This window comes from Aquarana catesbeiana, linkage group LG04, assembly GCF_042186555.1.
Source record: "Aquarana catesbeiana isolate 2022-GZ linkage group LG04, ASM4218655v1, whole genome shotgun sequence".
NCBI lineage: Eukaryota > Metazoa > Chordata > Amphibia > Anura > Ranidae > Aquarana > Aquarana catesbeiana.
In genome coordinates, this window is record NC_133327.1 from 640,984,745 (window position 1) to 641,005,005 (window position 20,261).

Sequence of the window (20,261 nt, forward strand, 5' to 3'; positions counted from 1 at the left end):
TTTTTAGTTTTGGATAGAATGGAGAGGGACACCTGTCAGTTTTTATTGCTGCCTGCGCCCCTCTCTATTTGTCCTGTTTACCATTATCAGAAAAAAAAAAGTTTTGCCTATTGCTCCACTTGAAGAGGAGGTCCTGATAACTGCCAGGGCCTAGGATTCAAGTGGTTCAATTTATAACATTAAAAGAGATACCTGCACTTTTACACAGTGGTTACCTTAAAGTGATTCTAAAAAGGGGTGTTCCAGCTGCGATTTCTTTTTTTCTTTTTTTTTTTTTAAAGTCAGCAGCTACAAATACGTCCATCGGATCGGCTGCCGACGCCTCCATCTTAACTAAGGGAAACAGGCAGTGGTGCCTCGCGACTTCACTGCCAGTTTCCTACTGCACATGTGCGAGTCATGCAGCACTTTGTGAATGGCCCCGTTGTTTTCTGGGACACACACGTCCCAGAATGCAACAGGGCTGCTCGCCGAAGAGAAGGAAGCACCACGGAATAGGAAGAGGCAGATTATTTAGACTGCCTAGCAACAGGGGTTTCAGGTAAGTTAAAATTTTTTTTTTTTTTCAATTTTTTTTTTTTTTAAAGAACATTAATGCACTTTATTTTAGGGTGGCCCTCCACTTTAAAGGCAGAAGGTTTTTTTATCTGCATTCTATGCATTAAGATAAAAAAAACCCTCAGTGTGCAGCAGCCCCCCAGCCTCTCTAATACTCACCTGAGCCGCATCTCAATCCTTTGGCCATCCAAGACTCTCCATCCTGATTGGCTCAGACACAGCAGTGGCGCCATTGGCTCCCGATGCTGTCAAAGTCAATTAGCCAATCAGGAGCGAGAGGGGTGGGGCTGAACCATGGCTTTGACTGAATGGAGACAGAGCTGTGGCTCGGGTGCCCCATAGCAAACAGTTCGCTGTGGGGGCACTCAATAAAAGGGAGGGGCCAAGAGAGCTGGCGAGGGACCCGAGAAGAGGAGGATCTGGGGTGCTCTGTGCAAAACCACTGCAACAGAGCAGGTAAGCATAAAGTTTTTTTTTTTTTTCTTTAAAAATAACAAACACGAGACCTTAGTATCACTTTAAGCCTAGTACACATGGGCTGAATGACGGGTGGCATCAGCCGGTTCGGAAGAACCTGGCCAACATTCAGCCCGTGTGTACTGCAGCTGGCTTTTTTCGAAGGGACATGACCGAAAAGGGTCTGCCAACCGGCTCCCGCTCCTTGTTCTCAGTCAGAGGCTGAGAGCAATGATCAAAGTGTTCTGGTGGGGGGGGGGGGGGGCAGCTCCCTTTAGAGCACAATAGTACAGTAGCTTTAGAGGGGACATGGCCTAAACAATGCCTAAAGCATGGTACACACTATTTTTTTTTTCTTTTTCATTCAACCCAGCAAGGCTGAATGGAAAAAAAAAAAAAAATCATGACAGCTCAGGAGGAGCCACTGTAACCAACGATCCAATGTTAGTACAGCGGCTCCTCCTGAGCGGTCAGTTTTTTTTCTGTTCAGCCCTGCTGGGTTGAACGAAAAAAAAAAAAAATAAATAAATAAAAAACACACACTTGGTGTGTACCACGCTTTAGGAATTGTTTAGGCCATGTCCATTCTAAGACCCCTTTAATACCGAGGCATTTTTCAGGAGCTTTTGGGCAAAAAATAGCACCTGTAAAGCGCCTGAAAAGCGCCTCCCCTGCAGCCCCAGTGTGAGAGCCCGAGTGTTTTCACACTGAGGCGGTGTGCTTGCCGGACATTAGAAAAAGTCCTGCAAGCAGCATCTTTCGGGCGGCGGAGGAGCGGTTTATACATCGCTCCTCCACCGCCCCTACCATTGGAATCAATTGGCACCGCTGTCGTAGCGTGTGCAAAGCGATTCGGGAGCGGCACGTTTAACCCTTTATTCGGCTGCTAGCGGGGGGTGAAAAGCGCCCCGCTAGTGGCCGAAAAGCAGCGCTTTACTGCTAACGCCTCAGCGCCCGTGTAAAAGTAGCTTAAAGCTGAATGTTTTGTTTGGAGGGGAGTCTTCTGTAGGTTTATACAAATTCACTAACAGCTCATGAGTGAGATTCTACCTGTAGTGCTGCCATTTTGTAAATCCTAATATTGGAGTCATTGTATTTTTATAGCCAGGTCACAGGCAAGAGAGTACTATAAATAAATTGAGTCAGAGATTCAAGTTTTGTTTATATGGACCGAGGGAAGCGAGATTTTATTACAAAGGGGCGTTGTACTTAAATGAGGCATTGCCCTTGTTAAGAAAATGTCTGAAGGAAGGAAAGTTGTATAAAGAAATGGAGAATTTACACACAACGGCCAATTAGGAGCAAGCACTCCACTCGGATGAAGAAATTTGTAATCTTCAGGATGTATTAAATAGCCCAAACAATCATAAATGCAATTTGTAGAAATCGGAATCTCCACTCGAGCTAATAAAAAGGTAGTAAAGGCTCATCACTTAAGCCCCCATACACACGATCAGAAAATCGTACAAAAAAAAAATACAGGATTTCGGAGCGATCGTAGTATAATTGGATCGTTAGTACAGAGCTTTCGGATGCCGCTCAGGACAGTTCATCAGATATTATCCGAAAATGTTTTTCATACGATGCCAGATCGTACGATTTTCGTTTAATCAGCACAGTTGTCGTTCGAAAATGCAATACAAATACACTACAACATATTACATCACTCTTCAGGTTCGAACATTCATCCGATCATCTCATTGTGTGTACCAGGCATTAGGAATCACTTGATTTGTGATCATTATGCTATGTACACACGATAGGATTTTCCAACAACAAAACCGTGGCTTTATTTCTGACGGATGTTGGCTGAAACTTGCATACACACGGTCGCACAAATGTTGTCGCAAATTCCGAACATCGAGAACGCGGTGAAGTACAACACGTACGACGAGCCGAGAAAAATGAAGTTCTATAGCCAGTGCGGCTCTTCTGCTCGATTTCGAGCATGCGTGGAATTTTGTGTGTCGGAATTGTGTACACACGATCGGAATTTCCGACAACGGATTTTGTTGTCGGAAAATTTGAGAACCAGCTCTCAAATTTTTGTTGTCGGAAATTCCAACAACAAATGTCCGATGGAGCCTACACACAGTCGGAATTTCCAACAACAGGTTCACATCGAACATTTATTGTCGGAAAATCCGATCGTGTGTACAGAGCATTCGTTTGTATTCTCCCCCTGTCAGTTTAAGCTGTTAGGCCATCCCATCTCCTGCCTGAATTCATTGCTGATAAAAGACACTCACAAAACTGCCATAAGAGATACCGTAAAAATGTACAGAAAGTAAAGCAAAGGTTTTATTATTTCACAGTTTTCCACTGTTCCAGCAGCTGGCACACAGAATTCATTAGCATCCCTGAGTTCAGACATGATACAGGTCAGCTTCCATGGGGGGCCTTACAGCTTGACTGTGAGCAGACACTGCATTGAAGCCCTGTTATTAGAGAACTGGGATAAAGGGGCTCAAATCAAACAGGGATATTCATTTTAGTGTAGAAAATGGAGTGGGGGAAAGAGCAGGAGTATGCAAATGTTCATTTTCTAATGACAAGCATCTATATGTACCTTTCTTGTGCTCTCCCACCACCCTAATACTCAACTTTGCAGCCCCCAAGAAATTCCTGTTCAAATTTCAACTCTCACAAAGGCAATGCCATGACTGTTCCCAAAATTCTCTGCTGAGAAAACACAATAGCTCCATTGGAGGAATCCCCCCCCCCCCCCCCCATCAACACTGACTTTGCTGATGGGGGGAATTGAGCGATTTTCTTTCCTGCAACCCGTGGTTGCAGGAAAGAAAATCGCTTCATCTATGACCGGCTTTACTGCTCATGCTAATGTTCAGTGAGCTGTAGAGAAGAGTCATTATTAAAAGGAGTTGTAAACCCTTTACGGTTATTCACCTTAATGCATTCTATGCATTGACGTGAAAAACCATTTATGCTGCAGCTGCCCCCCAGAGCCCCCCCTTTTCTCATCTGAACCTGTTTATTCCAGCGACGAGCACAAGCACAGCAGCTCCAGCTGCAGTCTCAGGTCCTCATTGGATAGATTGATAGCAGTGGGAGCCATTGGCTTCTGCTGCCGTCAATCAAATCCAGTGACACGAGAGGTGGGGCCAAGCCCTGCTGTGTATATCAATGGACGCAGCAGCAGGACTCGGGAGCGCGCCTGCCCCTTTGGAATGCGGCTCTCTGTGGGGGCACTCAATGAAGAGGAGGAGCCAGGAGTGCCGCTGGGAGACCCCAGAAAAGGAGGACTGGGGCCGCTCTGTTCAAAACCCTTACACAGAGCAGGCAAGTATAACATGTTATTTAAAAAAAAATGTATTTATACAAATCATGCAATGTGTTATTACTACTTTTACATAAATTTGAACCCATTAATGTAACCTGCCTCATTTAAAGTCCCATGACCATTACAATGTTTTCGAAGGGAACTAGGAGTTTTGTTTATTCAGCACAAATCAGAAAAAAAAATACATACACTTATTTTGTACATATAATCAATCAGACCCTGAAATGGATCTAGGCTTGTGCCCTGCTCAAGAGAAAACTAGTCACCGAGCATTTTCAGAAAATTCTAAATACTATGTGAAAGTTATAAAAAGGAGCAAGGATTTCGTCATAAAAAAAAAAATAAAGTCAACATGCTTCGAATGCCTGTAGATTCCTTCTAAATAGATGTCTCTTGACACTCAAAGATAAACACAAAAAAAACTGGACTTCAACACGACATGTAACCCAAGGCCACATCTGCATGATCAAACCTGCATTTATGTGGGTTTGCGAGACATTTCTAAACACATAGACGCAGGTAAAGCTTTTTCAATGGCGGCATTTGAACTGGGGGTTCACTTGCATTTAGGTGAAGTCAGTTTAGCTTCATTTAGAGAAAATACAATTACGTGTCCTCAGGATCAGATTGGAAACTGAGGGTTGGCTGACAGATGAGGGGGGCAGTATTACCCCCGAATGAAATTGTACACACCCCAAGGCAAAACTTATACCCCATGTAACATTCTATGAGCTAGACTTCGGCTGCGTTACAGTATACTCTTTCAGGGACCCTGTTCTGCTGTCAAAGAAAAAAAAAAAAAAAAAAAAAAGCATTCAAGAGGCAGTATTAGCCTCCAGAGAGCCTGTCAGTTGCTTCTTTAGCGCTCTCTGAAAAGTGATCCAGCGCAGATCACTATTCAGACACCAAAGCCTGTGTAAACAAACCATAAAGTGGTTAAATGCAGCCAAAAGCATGTAAACATAAATAAACCTGCTTTAAAGAAGAACTCCGGGCAAAACAATTTAATTTCCCATGCAGTGGGGCTGTGCTCACACTGCATGGGTTAACGGGTCATTTTTGTCTAGAGAGCGGAAATATTCTTTCACAATCCACTGATCCTCCAAGCGCAAGACTTGGTCCCCGCTGCTCCTGCGCCCCCCCCCCCCCCCTCACATGCTAGCAGTCATGTGAATGGACTGTTCCTGAGGTTATCGTGCCCAAAGACCAGCTCTGGACATGAGGGTGGCAGGAACAGTCCGCCGCTGGACATGAGCGAGCGAAGTTTTCTGGAGGATCGAAGGATCAGGTAAGTATAGCTTTTACATGCCCCCTGAAAACGAGCAGTTAACCCAAGCAATGTGGGCACAGCCCCACTGCATGGGGTAATAAACATTTTGCCCGGAGTAGTTCTTTAAAGTAGGAATATCTAAACACAGGAAAAAAAAAGTGACCTGAGAAGTATAAAAATAGTTTTTACTTTCCTGAGAACTTCTCCTCTGTTTAGAAAAGGTAAACACGGGAGTTCAGTGTGCCTGAGGCCTTAACATTTACCATTCTCAGATTTTTATAAAGCAAAGCAACATCAGTACTGGTGCCAACATCTACCTTTAGGCCTCCCCAAACTGCTGAAATCACAGCACTAGACTTTGCCTTGCGATTCATTTTCCATCTTATTATCCAAAGTGGGAGCCCAGGGATCAATAGAAGAGGAGCCCCTCCAGAAAGTAGGATGGCAGGAGGCACAACAAAGCTCTCAGGAGCCATGAAAGTTGAAATCAATAGCCATGATTACAGATTATGGTCATCCGTGAACTCTGTCAATCTCCGAACACAAAAGGAACAATTCAGGGAAAGATAAAAAAGGTGCACTGGCATTCCCCGCATGTCAGCACTGTTACTCTCCTCTAAAGTAATCTATGACAGGTTCACTTTAAACTAAACTCTAATTAATTATAAAAAGACACACTAATAAATGCAGCTCTGGATTCAATAAATAGATCAGTAAATGTATTTTTATTACATTCAAGCGGAACTTTACCCGTAACAACTAAATGTTCTTTAGCAAGGAACATACATTCCACATGAATAATTATGCTACCAAAATTAGTGTGTGCTGTAAATTGCGTCCAGCATTGCTCCTGTTCTTGCTGGAGGCAGCCATTTTGTTGAAGCCCCTGAAAATGAGTAAATCTTTAGGCTGTCACCAGATCGGCCTCTACAAATTGAGCCTAAAAGTAAAAAACAACTAAGCATGTGCAGAGCAAGGTAAGATAACGCAAACCGAGCACTGTATTTCTAAAAATCCTAACTCTGTTTGCGAGTGTTGTCTCGCAAAACAAGCAGGATTCAAGCCAAAAGCGGTGTGCAGTACCGCTTTTGGCCTGAGGTGGGGGGCGCCAGAGCCGAGCCGAAAGTCGCCGATAGTCGGCGTTCGGAAATGCACGGAAAGGCCCGAGGACAGTTCGGCTGACCTCGGAAAGGCGCCCCCCGCCTCTGGCCGCATGCGGTATTGCATCCCATTGAAGTCAATGCGGAACAAATTATTTTCGTTTCCATTGACTTCAATGGGAAAACTCGCTTTGATATGCGAGTACTTTGGATTACGAGCATACTCTGGGGGGCCTGCCACTGACTTTTTTTTTTTACCTTGATGCATTAAGGTGAAAAAACACTTACCTTTACAACCCCTAAAAGTAAAAAATGTTTTAGAACCACATTAAGCTAAAACCTGCATGCAGAACCCCCCCCCCCCAATTATACTTACCTGAGCCCAATCTTGATCCAGCAATGTGCATGAGAGCAGCGGCGCTCTCTCTCCTCATTGGCTCAGAGACAGCAGCGGGAGCCATTGGCTTCTGCTGCTGTCAATCACAGCCAGTGAGGAGACAGCGGAGGCGAGCAACATTGTGTGCATCTATGGACTACACAGAGCAGGCTCTGAGTGCCCCCAAAGCTAACAGCTATGGTAAGGGGGGGGGTCAGGAGCACCAGCGTATGACCCAAGAAGAGTAGGGGGCTGCTCTGTGCAAAACCATTTCACAGAGCAGGTTAGTATGAAATGTTTGTTATTTTTTTATTTAAATAAATGTTTGCCTTTAGAATCACTTTAAAGCCTGATTTTCAATTTTACGTGGCCTGCACCATTAAGGAGTTTCTCCTATATTTATAACATGCGACGGACACAGAGGCTTCTTAGTCACAAGATACATAAAGGATGTTCCACTCAGACAGTTACTAGAAATTGAACACAATATACAAAAGCCTGTTAGTCTGTGTAGGGTGAGGGAGAAGCAATGTCTTTTACCCACTGATCACCACACTTCTCTTGTGAAGCAACTATACCTGCATGCACACCGTGTAAAGGGATTCTGTGAAGATATCAATTTGGGAGCTGCCATTATTAATTTGTTTTTAAAAGTAAATTCGTGTGGAAAGTAAAGGTGCATTACTGTGGCCTGATCTGTCAGCAGGTATATTTAAAGCCAAAATCTACTCCTTCAGCGTCATGGAGTGGCTATGTAAATAGCATTGTAATGGTGATCACTATGTGCAGAACCATAGTGCTGGTAGGACAGATGTGTGCTGACATCTTGGGCGGCAAACTTTCCCCCTAACTTGTAGTTTACAATCTTTCCTAAAACTTCGTATGAGTGCTGAGGATATTGAAGGGGTGGGGGGTCAGCCTGTCAGTGCACAGACCATACGCTGCATCCTGCATCAAATTGGTCTGCATGGCTGTCATCCCAGAAGGAAGCCTCTTCTAAAGATGATGCACAAGAAAGCCCCGAAACCGTTTGCTGCAGACAAAGGACATGGATTACTGGAACCATGTCCTGTGGTCTGATGGGACCAAGGTAAACTTATTTGGTTCAGATGGTGTCAAGCGTGTGTGGCGGCAACCAAGTGATGAGTACAAAGACAAGTGTGTCTTGTCTACAGTCAAGCATGGTAGTGGGAGTGTCATGGTCTGGGGCTGCATGAGTGCTGCCGGTGTTCTGCCGAGAAAGTTCCCCTCGGCGGATAAGGGCCCCCCTCTACTGTGCAGGCGCAGCGCTTGCGCAGTAGGAGCCGGCGGAAATAGCCGAATAGAATCGAAATCAGCTGTACACAGCGCCTGTAAGAGGACCCCTCGTGGGCTCGCTACGCTTCGGGCACGGCCTCGCTTCGCTTGGCACTTTTTTATTCTCCCTCTGGGTCCACTTGGATGGTGGGGCTTCAACCTGGACCCAGGGCGCAGGCGCCGTGTACAGCTGACTGAAGGTTTTCATCTTCGGCGGCTCCTAGTTGTACGTACTGCGCAAGTGCTGTGCCTGCGCAGGCGCAGTACAGGGGGGGGTCCTTATCTGCTGGGGGAACTTTCTCGGCAAGACACCGGCACTGGGGAGCTACAGTTCATTGAGGGAAGGTGAAAAAACACAAGGGTTTACAACCCCTTTAACCCTAACAGGATGGGCAGGCCTGTAAGGGTGACAAGGAAAAAACAAGAGGATTCTGGACATCCTCCAGTCAGGCAATAAGGTGGGCTCTATCTGAATTGCTGCAGGTTCTGATGCACACTGTAAGGAGCTCACAGTGTGCGATGAAATTAGAGTAAGCGATTTCAGTACAGGAAACAAGCCTGTATAACTGTGGAAGACTGAAGGTAATGCTGGAGTTTAGCTTTAAATATTAAAGTATAACAAAAGGCAAAACTTTCCTTTTTGTTTTGATTAGAGTTAAGAGGGATAAGCACCCCTTTCAGTTTTTATTGCTGTCTGTGTTCCTGTAAAGGAGACTCACCCTCTCTATTTGTCCTGTTTACCATTAATACTGAATGTGAAAGAAAAATCCCACTTTTTGGGTTGTCCCCAGAAAAGTAATAAAGGGGAAGTCTTCCAATGAGGACACTAGTTTTGGTGAGCTGGGGGACCCCAAGGAATTCCCTTAATTTGCAGGGATTTCCTCTCACTTCCTGTTTGGCTATGGGACAAAAGGTGAAGAGAAATCTACTCAATGGGACACAGATGGCAAAAAATAAATAAACAAATAAAAAAAGGACTGGTTATAACCCTCCTCTTGCACTATCCAAAATGAAAAAACCTTTAAAGAGCATTTGGAGGTTGTCCTAAAATATATTTAGGAAACAATAAAAATGCTAGCGCTCAGGGTGATTGTATAAGTTGCAGACAATAATGGATGATTAATCTAAAAAGTCCAGGGCAGGGGGAAGAGAATTGAAAAGTCCATGATGAAAATGGATGGCAATTCTTAAATGGTGAATCTTCAGAAGAAGACACAAACTAAGGGCACAGCTTTTCTCTGGAGTGAAGCCAGCTCTGGGATGCAACATAAAGAAAAAAACAGAAAAGCGCCTCTATGTGCAATGTTTAATGTACAATAGCAGGTAGTTCTCAAACACTTAAATAACAGTAAGCTCATCTGGGACCCTGTAGGGGACTCATCATCCCCAACGGGGAACAGTCTTCAACGCCTCCGGTATGACGGTATACCCGCCACAGTGAATCAGCAAGAAGCCAGTGAGTCCTGTGTTGTTCCAGGTAAGCCTGATGGAAGCGACTTTGAGCACAGTGCCAGTAGGCGAGTGACGTCACCGGGGTGAGGGGAGAACCACAACACATTTCAAAGCATGCACGAAGCTTGTACAGAGCATACACGCTCTTTTCTCAAGTGATACAAAGAGGGAAGAGGGGCAAGTTTAAATACTCTGCATCTCAGTAACAGCATTTCATTGGCTTTATTCTAATTGGCAAGTGTCTTTCTCCGTGCAGAGCGTGCCCTTCTTCCTCTTTGTATCACTTGAGCGCACATGCTCCGTACGAGCTTCGCACATGCTCTGAAAAACATTGTGGTTCTCCCCTCACCCGTGACGTCACACGCCTATTGGTGTTGCGCTCCAAACTGTTTCCATCAGGCTTACCCGAAACACAGGACTCAACGGCTTCTTCCCGATTCACTGCGGTGGGTATACCCTCGTACCGGAGGCGTTGAAGACTGTTCCCCCAAGGGGGGGTTCTGTTCCAGATGAGCTTACATTCCCTTACCTTTATTTAAGTGTTTGATAACTACCTGCTATTGTACATTAAACAGCGCACTCTGAGGTGCGTTTGTTTTTTCAAAATATATTTATGGTCAAAATGAAACATCATATTAAAATTTCCGAACTGTGCTTTAAGAGCCCTTGCACACTGGGGCGGCGTCGGCGGTAAAACGCTGCTATTATTAGCGGTGTTTTACCGTCGGTATGTGGCCGCTAGCGGGGCGGTTTTACCCCCCCCGCCGCTAGCGGCCGAGAAAGGGTTAAATACCACCGCAAAGCGCCTCTGCAGAGGCGATTTGCCGGCGGTATAGCCGCGCCGTCCCATTGATTTCAATGGGCAGGAGCGGTAAAGGAGCGGTATACACGCCGCTCCTTCACCGCTCCGAAGATGCTGCTAGCAGGACTTTTTTTACCGTCCTGCCAGCGCATCGCTCCAGTGTGCAAGCCCTCGGGGCTTGCACACTGGAATGAAAGTAGCGGCACTTTCGGGGCGGTTTGCAGGCGCTATTATTAGCGCAATAGCGCCTGCAAACCGCCTCAGTGTGCAAGGGCTCTAATTCTTTCTAGAGCTACACGATTTCTGGGAAAAATGAGAATCACGATTTTTTTTGCTTAGATTAACCCCTTGCCGCCGAGCGTACACAGATGTGCGTACTCGGCTTTCAAGGGTTATACCGGGATGATGCCCGCAGCTGCAGGCATCATCCAGGTATATATATTCCAAGGAATTTTCTAGCAAAAAAAAAATGATTTTAACTTGAAACCAACAAATGTCAGAAAAAGGTTTAGTGTTTAAGTGGTTAAACTTTTTTCACTTACACACAAAGTCTATTCCAATGACAATTGTTACAATGTTTATACTTAAGTTCAACTGATAAAGAATGTTTTGATTCTTGGCAGACTGCCCAGTTTTTCTCTTCCTTCCTTTTGATGGCTGTGACTTCAGAAGAGCAGAGAGAATTCTTTGCATAGAAAGAATTGTGAAACACTTTAGTCAAGATTGCGATAACGATTCTTGACGATTAATTGTGCAGCTCTAATTCTAGGCTACTCCTATTAATCTGAATGATCTTGAACAGGTACTGCTGCGTCACACATTTCACAGAGCCTACCTTCTGAACTACAGAGGTGGTGAGAGGAGGAGGAGGAGTCTTAGGAGGCGGAGTCAGTATAGGAATTACTGCTTGCAAGCAGCAAGGTACCATGGGATATGTAGTCCTTAGAACTGGAAAGTAAACAGCAGAGAAGCTGCAAAGCATGCTGGGAATCCAGGAAGTTGTGGAAAGAGATGACCAGTGGACAGGCAGAACTCTGAACACAAAAGGAGATGTTTCAAGTAAGCTTATATTGGATTGTCAAAAATAACTATAGGTTGTTTTTATTACAATGCCGATGTTAACATATGAAAATGTATGCTGTAACCATAACTTTCCTTTAATTTTTTTTTTTTGTGTGTTAAACATAAACACACCTCGAAGTACATAATTCATCAAGAGCGAGGTGGAAAGATTCCAAACACCTTACAGAAAGCAGATCTAATTTGTCCATTATCACTCATAATTTCAATTTACACGATTCACAGACATTCCATCTTTTCCGTCAACATTCCAATTCCTTTGGAATCTTACTTGTTTTTGCCCAATGAATATTGTATTACAGCTCTCTGTTTCTGAAGAAAATGCTTCAAACTTTATAAAACGCGATCCATGAACAGTATTTTACTAGACTGCAGTGCAAATTAAAAAAACATTAAACATAATAAGCAGGCTGGCTTAACCACTTCCATACCGAGCCTATTCTGGCACTCCATAACAAAACAGTAAAGTTATCCCAATTTTTTTATATAATGTGAAAATGATGTTACGCCGAGTAGATACCCAACATGTCACACTTTGAAATTGCGCACACTCATGGAATGACGCCAAAGTTCAGTACTTAAAAATCTCCATAGGCGACGTTTTAATTTTTTTTTTTTACAGGTTACATGTTAAGCGTTAGGCCCTTTTCACACTGGGGCGGTTTGCAGGTGTTATTGCGCTAAAAATACTGCCTGCAAACCGCCCCTAAACAGCCTCCGCTGTTTGTTCAGTGTGAAAGCCCAAAGTGGTGCGCTGGCAGGACGGTAAAAAAAGTCCTGCAAGCCGCATCTTTGGAGCGGTGAAGGAGCGGTGTGTTCACCGCTCCTGCCCATTGAAATCAATGGGACAGCGCGGCTATACCGCGGTTTTAACCCTTATTCGGCCGCCAGCGGGGGTTAAAACCGCACCGCTAGCGGCCGAATACAGCCGCAAAAACGACGGTAAAACAGCGCTAAAAATAGCGCTGTTTTACCGCCGACGCCCCCACCGCCCTAGTGTGAAAGGGGCCTTAGAGGAGGTCTAGTGCTAGAATTGTTGCTCATGCTCTAACGCATGCGGCAATACCTCACATGTGTGGTTTGAACGGCGTTTACATATGTGGGCGGGACTAATGTGTGTTTGCTTCTGAGCGCAAGCTAACGGGGACAGGGGCGTTTTAAATTTATTTTATATTTTATTTTTACAACTTTTTTTTTCTGATCACTCTTATTCTTATTACAAGGAATGTAAACATCCCTTGTAATAGGAATCATTTGTGACAGGTCCTCTTTATGGAGAGATGTGGGGTCAATAAGACCCCACATCTCTCCTCCAGGCTGGAAAGCATGAGATTGGAAAAAAAAAAAAAACCCCAAAAAAACCATGATCCCATGCTTACCAGTCGCAATCGTGGCTTTGTTTACAACCGCCACCCGGATGTGTCGTCATAACGTCGCGCCCAGGCCTCAGACGGTCATAGAGATAACCAGTGACCATCTGGTCACTGGAAATCTCTATGCTCGTCATCCGGCGGCGGGCGATTCTTTCTCCAGGTCCCCGATGGCACGGGAGAGCCCAGAGAAGCACCAGATGGTGGGAGGGGGGGGATGTCCCCTTCAGTCGCCTGTAAGAACGATCAAGCGGCAGAACCGCTATGATCATTCTTATGGTGCACAGAATTGCCGGCTGCAAACAAGGATATCTGAATGATGCCTATAGCTACAGGCATCAGTCAGATATTCCCACTGAAAGTCCAAGACGTCATATGACGTCCTTGGACGGGAAGTGGTAAAAGCGGAAGTCCAGTCAAATATTAAAATGTTTCTATTAATTATATGTAAAATATCTTTAACATTATTCATTTTCTGTATAGCGGTTTGTGTCGCTTAGAAAGTCCAATCAAAGCTAAACAATCTGTTCTTCAGGGATAACCTTACTTCCTTATTTATGAATTTTGCATGGGGGCCTCTCACTTCCTGAAAATGTCGTCCTTCTCTGATACACGCGCCGCCCCCATCCCTCTCTTTTTTAGATAGATATGCATAGACCTGCCCAGCCCCACCCCTCCTCAGATCTCCTCCCATCTTCAAAGACTCGTTTTGGATAGCGAGGGGGGGGGAGGGAGAGAGAGAGAGAGAGAGAGAGAGAGAGAGAGAGAGAGAGAGAGAGAGAGAGAGAGAGAGAGAGAGAGAGAGAGAGAGAGAGAGAGAGAGAGAGAGAGAGAGAGAGAGAGAGAGAGAGAGAGAGAGAGAGAGGGCTTTGGAAGTATGTTCTGTTTGCTAGATTACAATGCAATATGCTGCAGATTTTCTACAGTGTACAACCAACCATGTGGTTGTTTCTGCATGGCACCGTTTGCATGGTGTGGCACTGTGATGGGCACTGTGTGAATGGTGTGGCACACGCCCAGCTGAGGGAGCTACATGTAAGGTTAGCTACAAATTAGTTTAAGGCTCTGTTTCCACTAGTGCGACTTGTCATGCGACTTTGGACACAAAGTCGCATGACAAGTCACAGCCGATTTCAATGGCAAACGTTTCCCATCTATGCAACTTTGAAAAGGTGCCTGCACTACTTTGATGTGACTTTGATCCAGAGTGTAAAGTTGGATCAAAGCTGCACACAAAGCCTCACTTTAAATCGCACAGCTTTGGAGTGTAACTTTGATCCAACTTTACATTCTCTGGACCAAAGTAGCATCAAAGCATTGCAGGTACCTTTTCAAAGTTGCTGATTTTCAAAGTCTCATAGATGGGAACGGGTGCCATTGAAATCAATGGGCTGTGACTAGTCATGCGACCTTGTGTCCAAAGTCGCATGACAATTCATATTAGTGGAAACAGAGCCTTAGTCTACGTTTCCACTATTGCGACCTCAAAGTTAGAGTTGCAATGATGCAACTTTACGCTCTCTAGATCAAAGTTGCATCAAAGCATTGCAGGTATCATTTCAAAGTCATTGATTTTCAAAGTCACATAGATGGGAACGGCTACCATTAAAATCAATGGACTGTGACTTACGCGACTCCTGACACAGTCGCATGACAAGTCACGTTTCCAGTATTGCAACCACAAATCTGCACAACTTAGAGTGCAACTGATGCGACTGAGTGCAGCTTTGATCCAACTTCACACTCTCAGGATCAAAGTTGCATCAAAGCATTGCAGGTACCTTTTCAAAGTCACAGAGATGGGAACGGGTGAAAGTGCCCCCGTGTCCAGCTCCCTTTTTCTGTGCACAGCTATACTGTATATGTGCATTGCAACTTCCATCCCCTGTGTGGATGGGGCTTTTTATTTCTTCATTTTCTCATGAATTAGGATGTACAATGAGAGAACACTGGGCAGGAACCTATGATCAGCTCCTCCCATCCTGTATACGCCCACTGGCTACACAGGAACAGTGTCCCTCCCAGGAAGCGATGTCACTAGCTTTCAGCAAGCACACCCACTGGCTGATTTTACTTTCAGAAGGACGTAGAATTGAAGTCATGTGACGGCACCGGATAGTGCAAAATAAAGGAAGAGAAACAGATTTTTTTCATTTTAAGGCATAAGGCTGAACTTGGTTCACATTAATCATTGCAGGGGAGAATTTAAGTGTTAGGGTGGACTTCCACTTTAAGGAAACAATAAATACATAAAATACATAAAATATATAGCATATCAAGCCCAAAAAAATTTAATATATTACAGTTTACCGGTTCTTAGATGAGGTGCCTTCATTAGTTTTCTTTTTCTAGACATTGTTCAATTAATTTCACCTTCCAATTCTGAGAAAAAAAACACATACTCTGTCCCTGGGTACATTTAATGCGCTTTTTTTTCTGCACTAAAAATGCATGTTTTCCAAGTATTCCAATGGCTCTAGTTCACACCAGTGCAGTCAGCTCCAGTCAGTTTCCGATGCGGACTACTGGACTCCTCCACTATACTTATGGAATTCATATTCACCTGCCTTTATTCATCTCTATTACACAAGGACTGATGGGTTTAGTTTAACCACTTCCGGACCTCCCCATAGCAGATTTACTGCTACAGGCCCTCCTGTGCAGAATCACGAGTGTATAAGTATATAAGCCTACAGGTGGCGGGCACATGCTGCCTGCGGGCCGCTTCTGCTGTAATTAATCACAGCAGAAGCCTATCTGCAGGTGCCAGGCTCTGGATGTCCACCGAAACTCGTCAATCGGGGCAGAGGCTCAAAAAACGGAGCTCAGCCAATGTAAACAAGGCAGATCTCCGTACTAGTATACAATAATAAATTATCTCCTGTACTGGCTAAGCTGTAATAATAGGATTTTTGTACTCACCGTAAAATCCATTTCTCAGACTTCGACAGACACAGCACCCACCCCTCCAAGGAGTTTTGATACTTCCAATATTGCTTGCTACTAAACTGAATGCCTATAGCAGAGAGGGGGTTCTATACCAGCTGAGGTTTTTTGTGTTTTTTGGTGAAAGTATGCACAGACGACCAAGTGGCTGCCTTGCAAGCCTGAGATATTGGACGCTTGATGACGGAAGGCCCAAGACGTACTAAGCGTCCGAGAGTAGAATGCACCGTGACAGGGAAAGGAGGAACCCGACCTTTAACAGAATAGGCCTGAGTCGCTGTCTGTCTAATCCATCTGGAGATGGTAGCCAAAGAAGCGGTCAGCCCGTTCCTTGGTCCTTGTGTAATCACAAAAAGCGAGCCTGAACTCCGAAAGGACTCCATGGCTGCCAGATACACCTGAATCGCTCGAACCACATCCAGGGCATGCAAAGCAAATTTCTTGGGATGAGCTGGCTTGGGACACAAGGAAGGCATAACAATGTCCTCATACAAATGGAAGACTGAGACAACTTTAGGTAGGAACAATGGACAGGAACTAGGAACACCTTATCTCTGTAGACCACCAAATAGGGGAGTATGAAAGAATAATGCCGCCAATTCAGACACCCTACGAGCCGATGTAATAGCCACCAAGAATGCCACCTTCTAGGACAACGTAGGCAAGGGAATCTCCCGAACATACTCAAATAGAGGTTTCTGGAGAACCGAGAGCACAAAGTTTATGTCCCACGGTGGCAAAAAAAGACAGTACAGGCAGAGCCACATGTCAAACTCCCTGAACGAAGGTACGAACGAAAGAGTGCGTGGCTAGGGGTCGCTGAAAGAAGATTCTTAAGGCAGACACCTGGCCCTTGATGGTACCCAAGGCCAAGATCCGAGTGACAGAAAAGAAGCGAGGATGAGCGCCAATTGACTCACACCAAGAAATGTACGCCTTCTACGTACGATGGTTTATCTTGCCAGAAGTCTACTTCGACTTCAAACATAGTAGGGATCACTGATCCAGACAAACCTATCCTTCAGTACCTGGCTTTCAACAGCCAAGCCATCAAAACCAGAGACTGTAAAGCAGGATGGAAGCTCAGCCCTTGGGACAAGTGGTCCTCTCTGAGAGGTAGCTTCCAAAGGACAATTACAGCCACCAGAATGACCGGAAGACTTTCGTCTTCGAACCTTCGCAGGAACCACAGAGGAAGCTCAAAAAGAGGAAGGTATTGTCCACACAGTGGCACTCAGCGTCTACCACAGGAACCCGTGACCCCGTCACGAACCTCGGTATCTTCCTGTTGAAATAAATCTGCTAAAGGAGCCGCATACAGGTCTGTGCAAAGGGAACGGCCTTGAAGGTGGACACCACCAGGACCTGTATGCAAGTCAGGAGAGAAGACTGAGTGACAGTCGGCGAATTACGGCCTGTGGTTCCTGAAGTTTGACCAGAAGGACCACCCTGGTCAACATTAAATCCAGAGTCAGAGCCAGGTGATTCAACTTCCTGGACGGGGACAGTGGGGATCTTGGATAGTTCGGAAGTCACCTGAACCTTTGCAGGAATATCGGCACAAGTAGGCTGAGGGCCTAAAACCGACGAAACGGACAAACTCTGCCCCCTTCTTTGGTACCCCCAAAAGGATCATTTAGTGGATCCGCTTGATTCTCACGAAGGAGGTCCCCAAGGCCGAAAACCAGCGAAGATGTCCCCCCCACCCCAGTTATGGGTAAGGGCAGACCTTCATGCTGAAGGTATCTTGTCTGCGGGTCTGGAGAAGCCAGCTCTAGGCTTACCAGATGGAGGATGTGGCCACATTAGCCACATCCTCCACTTTTAAAGTCTCAGGCACTGCTGTAACAAGTGCGTCCACCAGCGTTCGCTCATTCGCTGCTGTGACTGTGGAGGAGTCATCCTCATAAATCGGAAGGAACAGGGAACGTGTATCAAATCCCACTGATCGGGCCATGTCCACGGCGGCACCAGACTGAGCAGAAGGCAGAGAATGCTTCCTGCTAGGCCTTTGCCCACTTCCACCCTGGATACCGTAGGACCGCCGTCAGCACATTAATGGGGAGCTGGGGCTCCGCGGGACCTGGCACCTCCATGAGGGGGTCAGTGGGGGAGATATGATCCTGAGGCTCCATAAGGATAAGGGAGACCCTGCAGCAACAAAGTTTTGGCACCGCTATGAACCCCCCACACTTAGGACAATAGACTCTTGCAAGTAGAGAATGAGGGACTCTCAAGGACTCACCACTACCAAGCCAGAGGAGCATCGTATGTTCAGAACCATCACTTCGCCAGGTGCGCCCATACAGTCGACTATAATCGGGGGGAGGAGGAAGAGGAAGGGGCGGCCCGGAAGCCCAGGCTCCGCCTGCCTCCAGAGTCATGCCAGACCAATGCAAAATGGCCGCCAGCCAGAGACCAAGCCAAAGGAAAATGTCCATCCCCCCTGCTGAAGACAAAAACCACAACAAAATGGCAGCCATGCGGCTCCCTAAGGAAAAACTGAGAAGCTGGTAGCAGGGAACAGCCCTGCGTCTTCTACTCTGGGACTACACACCCCCAATAGTCCCCCAGACCAATGTACTGCACCCCACACCACATGAGCCCCCCGGAACTTCCACAGAGAAGGGGTGAATCAAAAAAGGGGGGGACCCCAGCTTAACAGAGATCTAGGATGGAAAGAGGAGAACCCACAGGCAGGTTAGACAATGCCTAGAGAGCACCCACGTCCACCCCACCCCGCACAAAGGAGGAGAGGGGGGACTGTACTTACCCTCCATAGATGTGGGTGATGCTCCAGACAGAACCCCTTTGCCACCGAAGTGGGGGCTGTTGGCCAGAACCCAGTCATATGCGACCCTGCGAGACATTTAACTCACGGGCCAGCCTCCGTCCGTTGAGACTATGTCGCGGCCTACCTAGCGCATAGCTGCGGTCTGCACGCTCTCACTGGCCAGACTGGGGGGGCCCACTGGATCTAGATTATCCAGCCCTTTGCCCAGCTCGGCAATTGATGGTAGATCTCCCAGGGAAAAAAAAGGCAAAAAGATGCATGGAAGAAAAGAAATTGCTAGGGGCAAAAGATCCCAGCAGGGAGCCTAGGTCCTTACTCCTGACTTTACAGAAAAAAACAACTGAATGCCTATTAGCAGCGAGGGGGTTATATATCAGCTGAGGATGGCCCATTGGTGTAGCCAAGTGTTTTTGTCCTGCCTAGTCCTATTCCCGCAGGGGGCGATATAACCCTATAGTCAAGATTAATGGAGTGCTGTGTCCTTCGCTGAACTAAAGAGAATTATTATTTGGTTTAATGAATATGAGTGACTCCCGCGCTATCCCCAAGGGCCTATACTAAGGGACAACCGCTGCAACACCTGTGTAACTGATCCAAGCAGAAAAAAGTATAAACAAAAAGAAAGATGGTGGTTGCGCTGTGACACAAAGGGAAAGGGAAGTGGAATTTGGGAGGGACTAGGTGAAAATAAATATAATGGAGAGGTGAAAGCAGCAAAAGTGGATGCGACTACAGATACACTTAAAGAAAATACAATGTACAAAGTGATAAAACCAAGTGTGAAAAAATATGTAGCATATAACAAATGTGGCAAAAATATAAATGAATAATAATAGATAAAAAAACCAAACATAAGTGAAAAACTCACCAAATGTCCAAATAAAAAATGATCTAATCACAAATTAGCACATAGTGACTGACAAATCTGAAAGCTGAATGTGGTAAGTCCATATAGGTGAATATATAACAGTCCCACCACCAAGAGGCATTAAAATTCCAAATAAAAAAAAAAAAAAAAAAAAGAGGGGGGAAAGATCTTCAGTGTAAGCACCTCCGTGTCTGTAAGCAGCTCACCTTACTGCTGTAAGGTATACAGCATGTGCTTAGTTGCAGACCACGGGCAGGCATAGATATCCCATCCAATGTTTGAAGCGGTTCCAATGATGGATATATAGAATGATATATGGAAAACAAACAATAAATAAAGCATGACACTGTGACGACCAGAGTGAGAGGGGACGAACAAAGGAAAGGGATGCACTCACTTTTTTAAAATGAGTGTGGGCACCAATCCACGAACGCCGAGTTTGTAAGCCTCAGTTGGTATCTTCAGTCAGTCCCGGCTCCACAATGCTCGTCAAATATAGTGGGTGTATGTGGGGTATAAGGAGAGAATGTACATAGCATAATCCCGTATGGTAAGCCAATTTTATTGAAACAGTAAAGCAGACTCACATTTA

General features: G+C 45.5%; 1 protein-coding gene across 1 annotated transcript in view; it reads right to left on the reverse strand.

Annotated features, from left to right (window-relative positions):
- Positions 1–20,261, reverse strand: part of PPP2R5A (protein phosphatase 2 regulatory subunit B'alpha) — a 152,072-nt gene that overhangs the window by 41,851 nt on the left and 89,960 nt on the right. Inside the window, exon 4 of the mRNA XM_073628977.1 lies at positions 17,792–18,033. Coding sequence (XP_073485078.1) covers positions 17,792–18,033 — 242 coding nt within the window. The remainder of the gene's footprint in view (positions 1–17,791; positions 18,034–20,261) is intronic.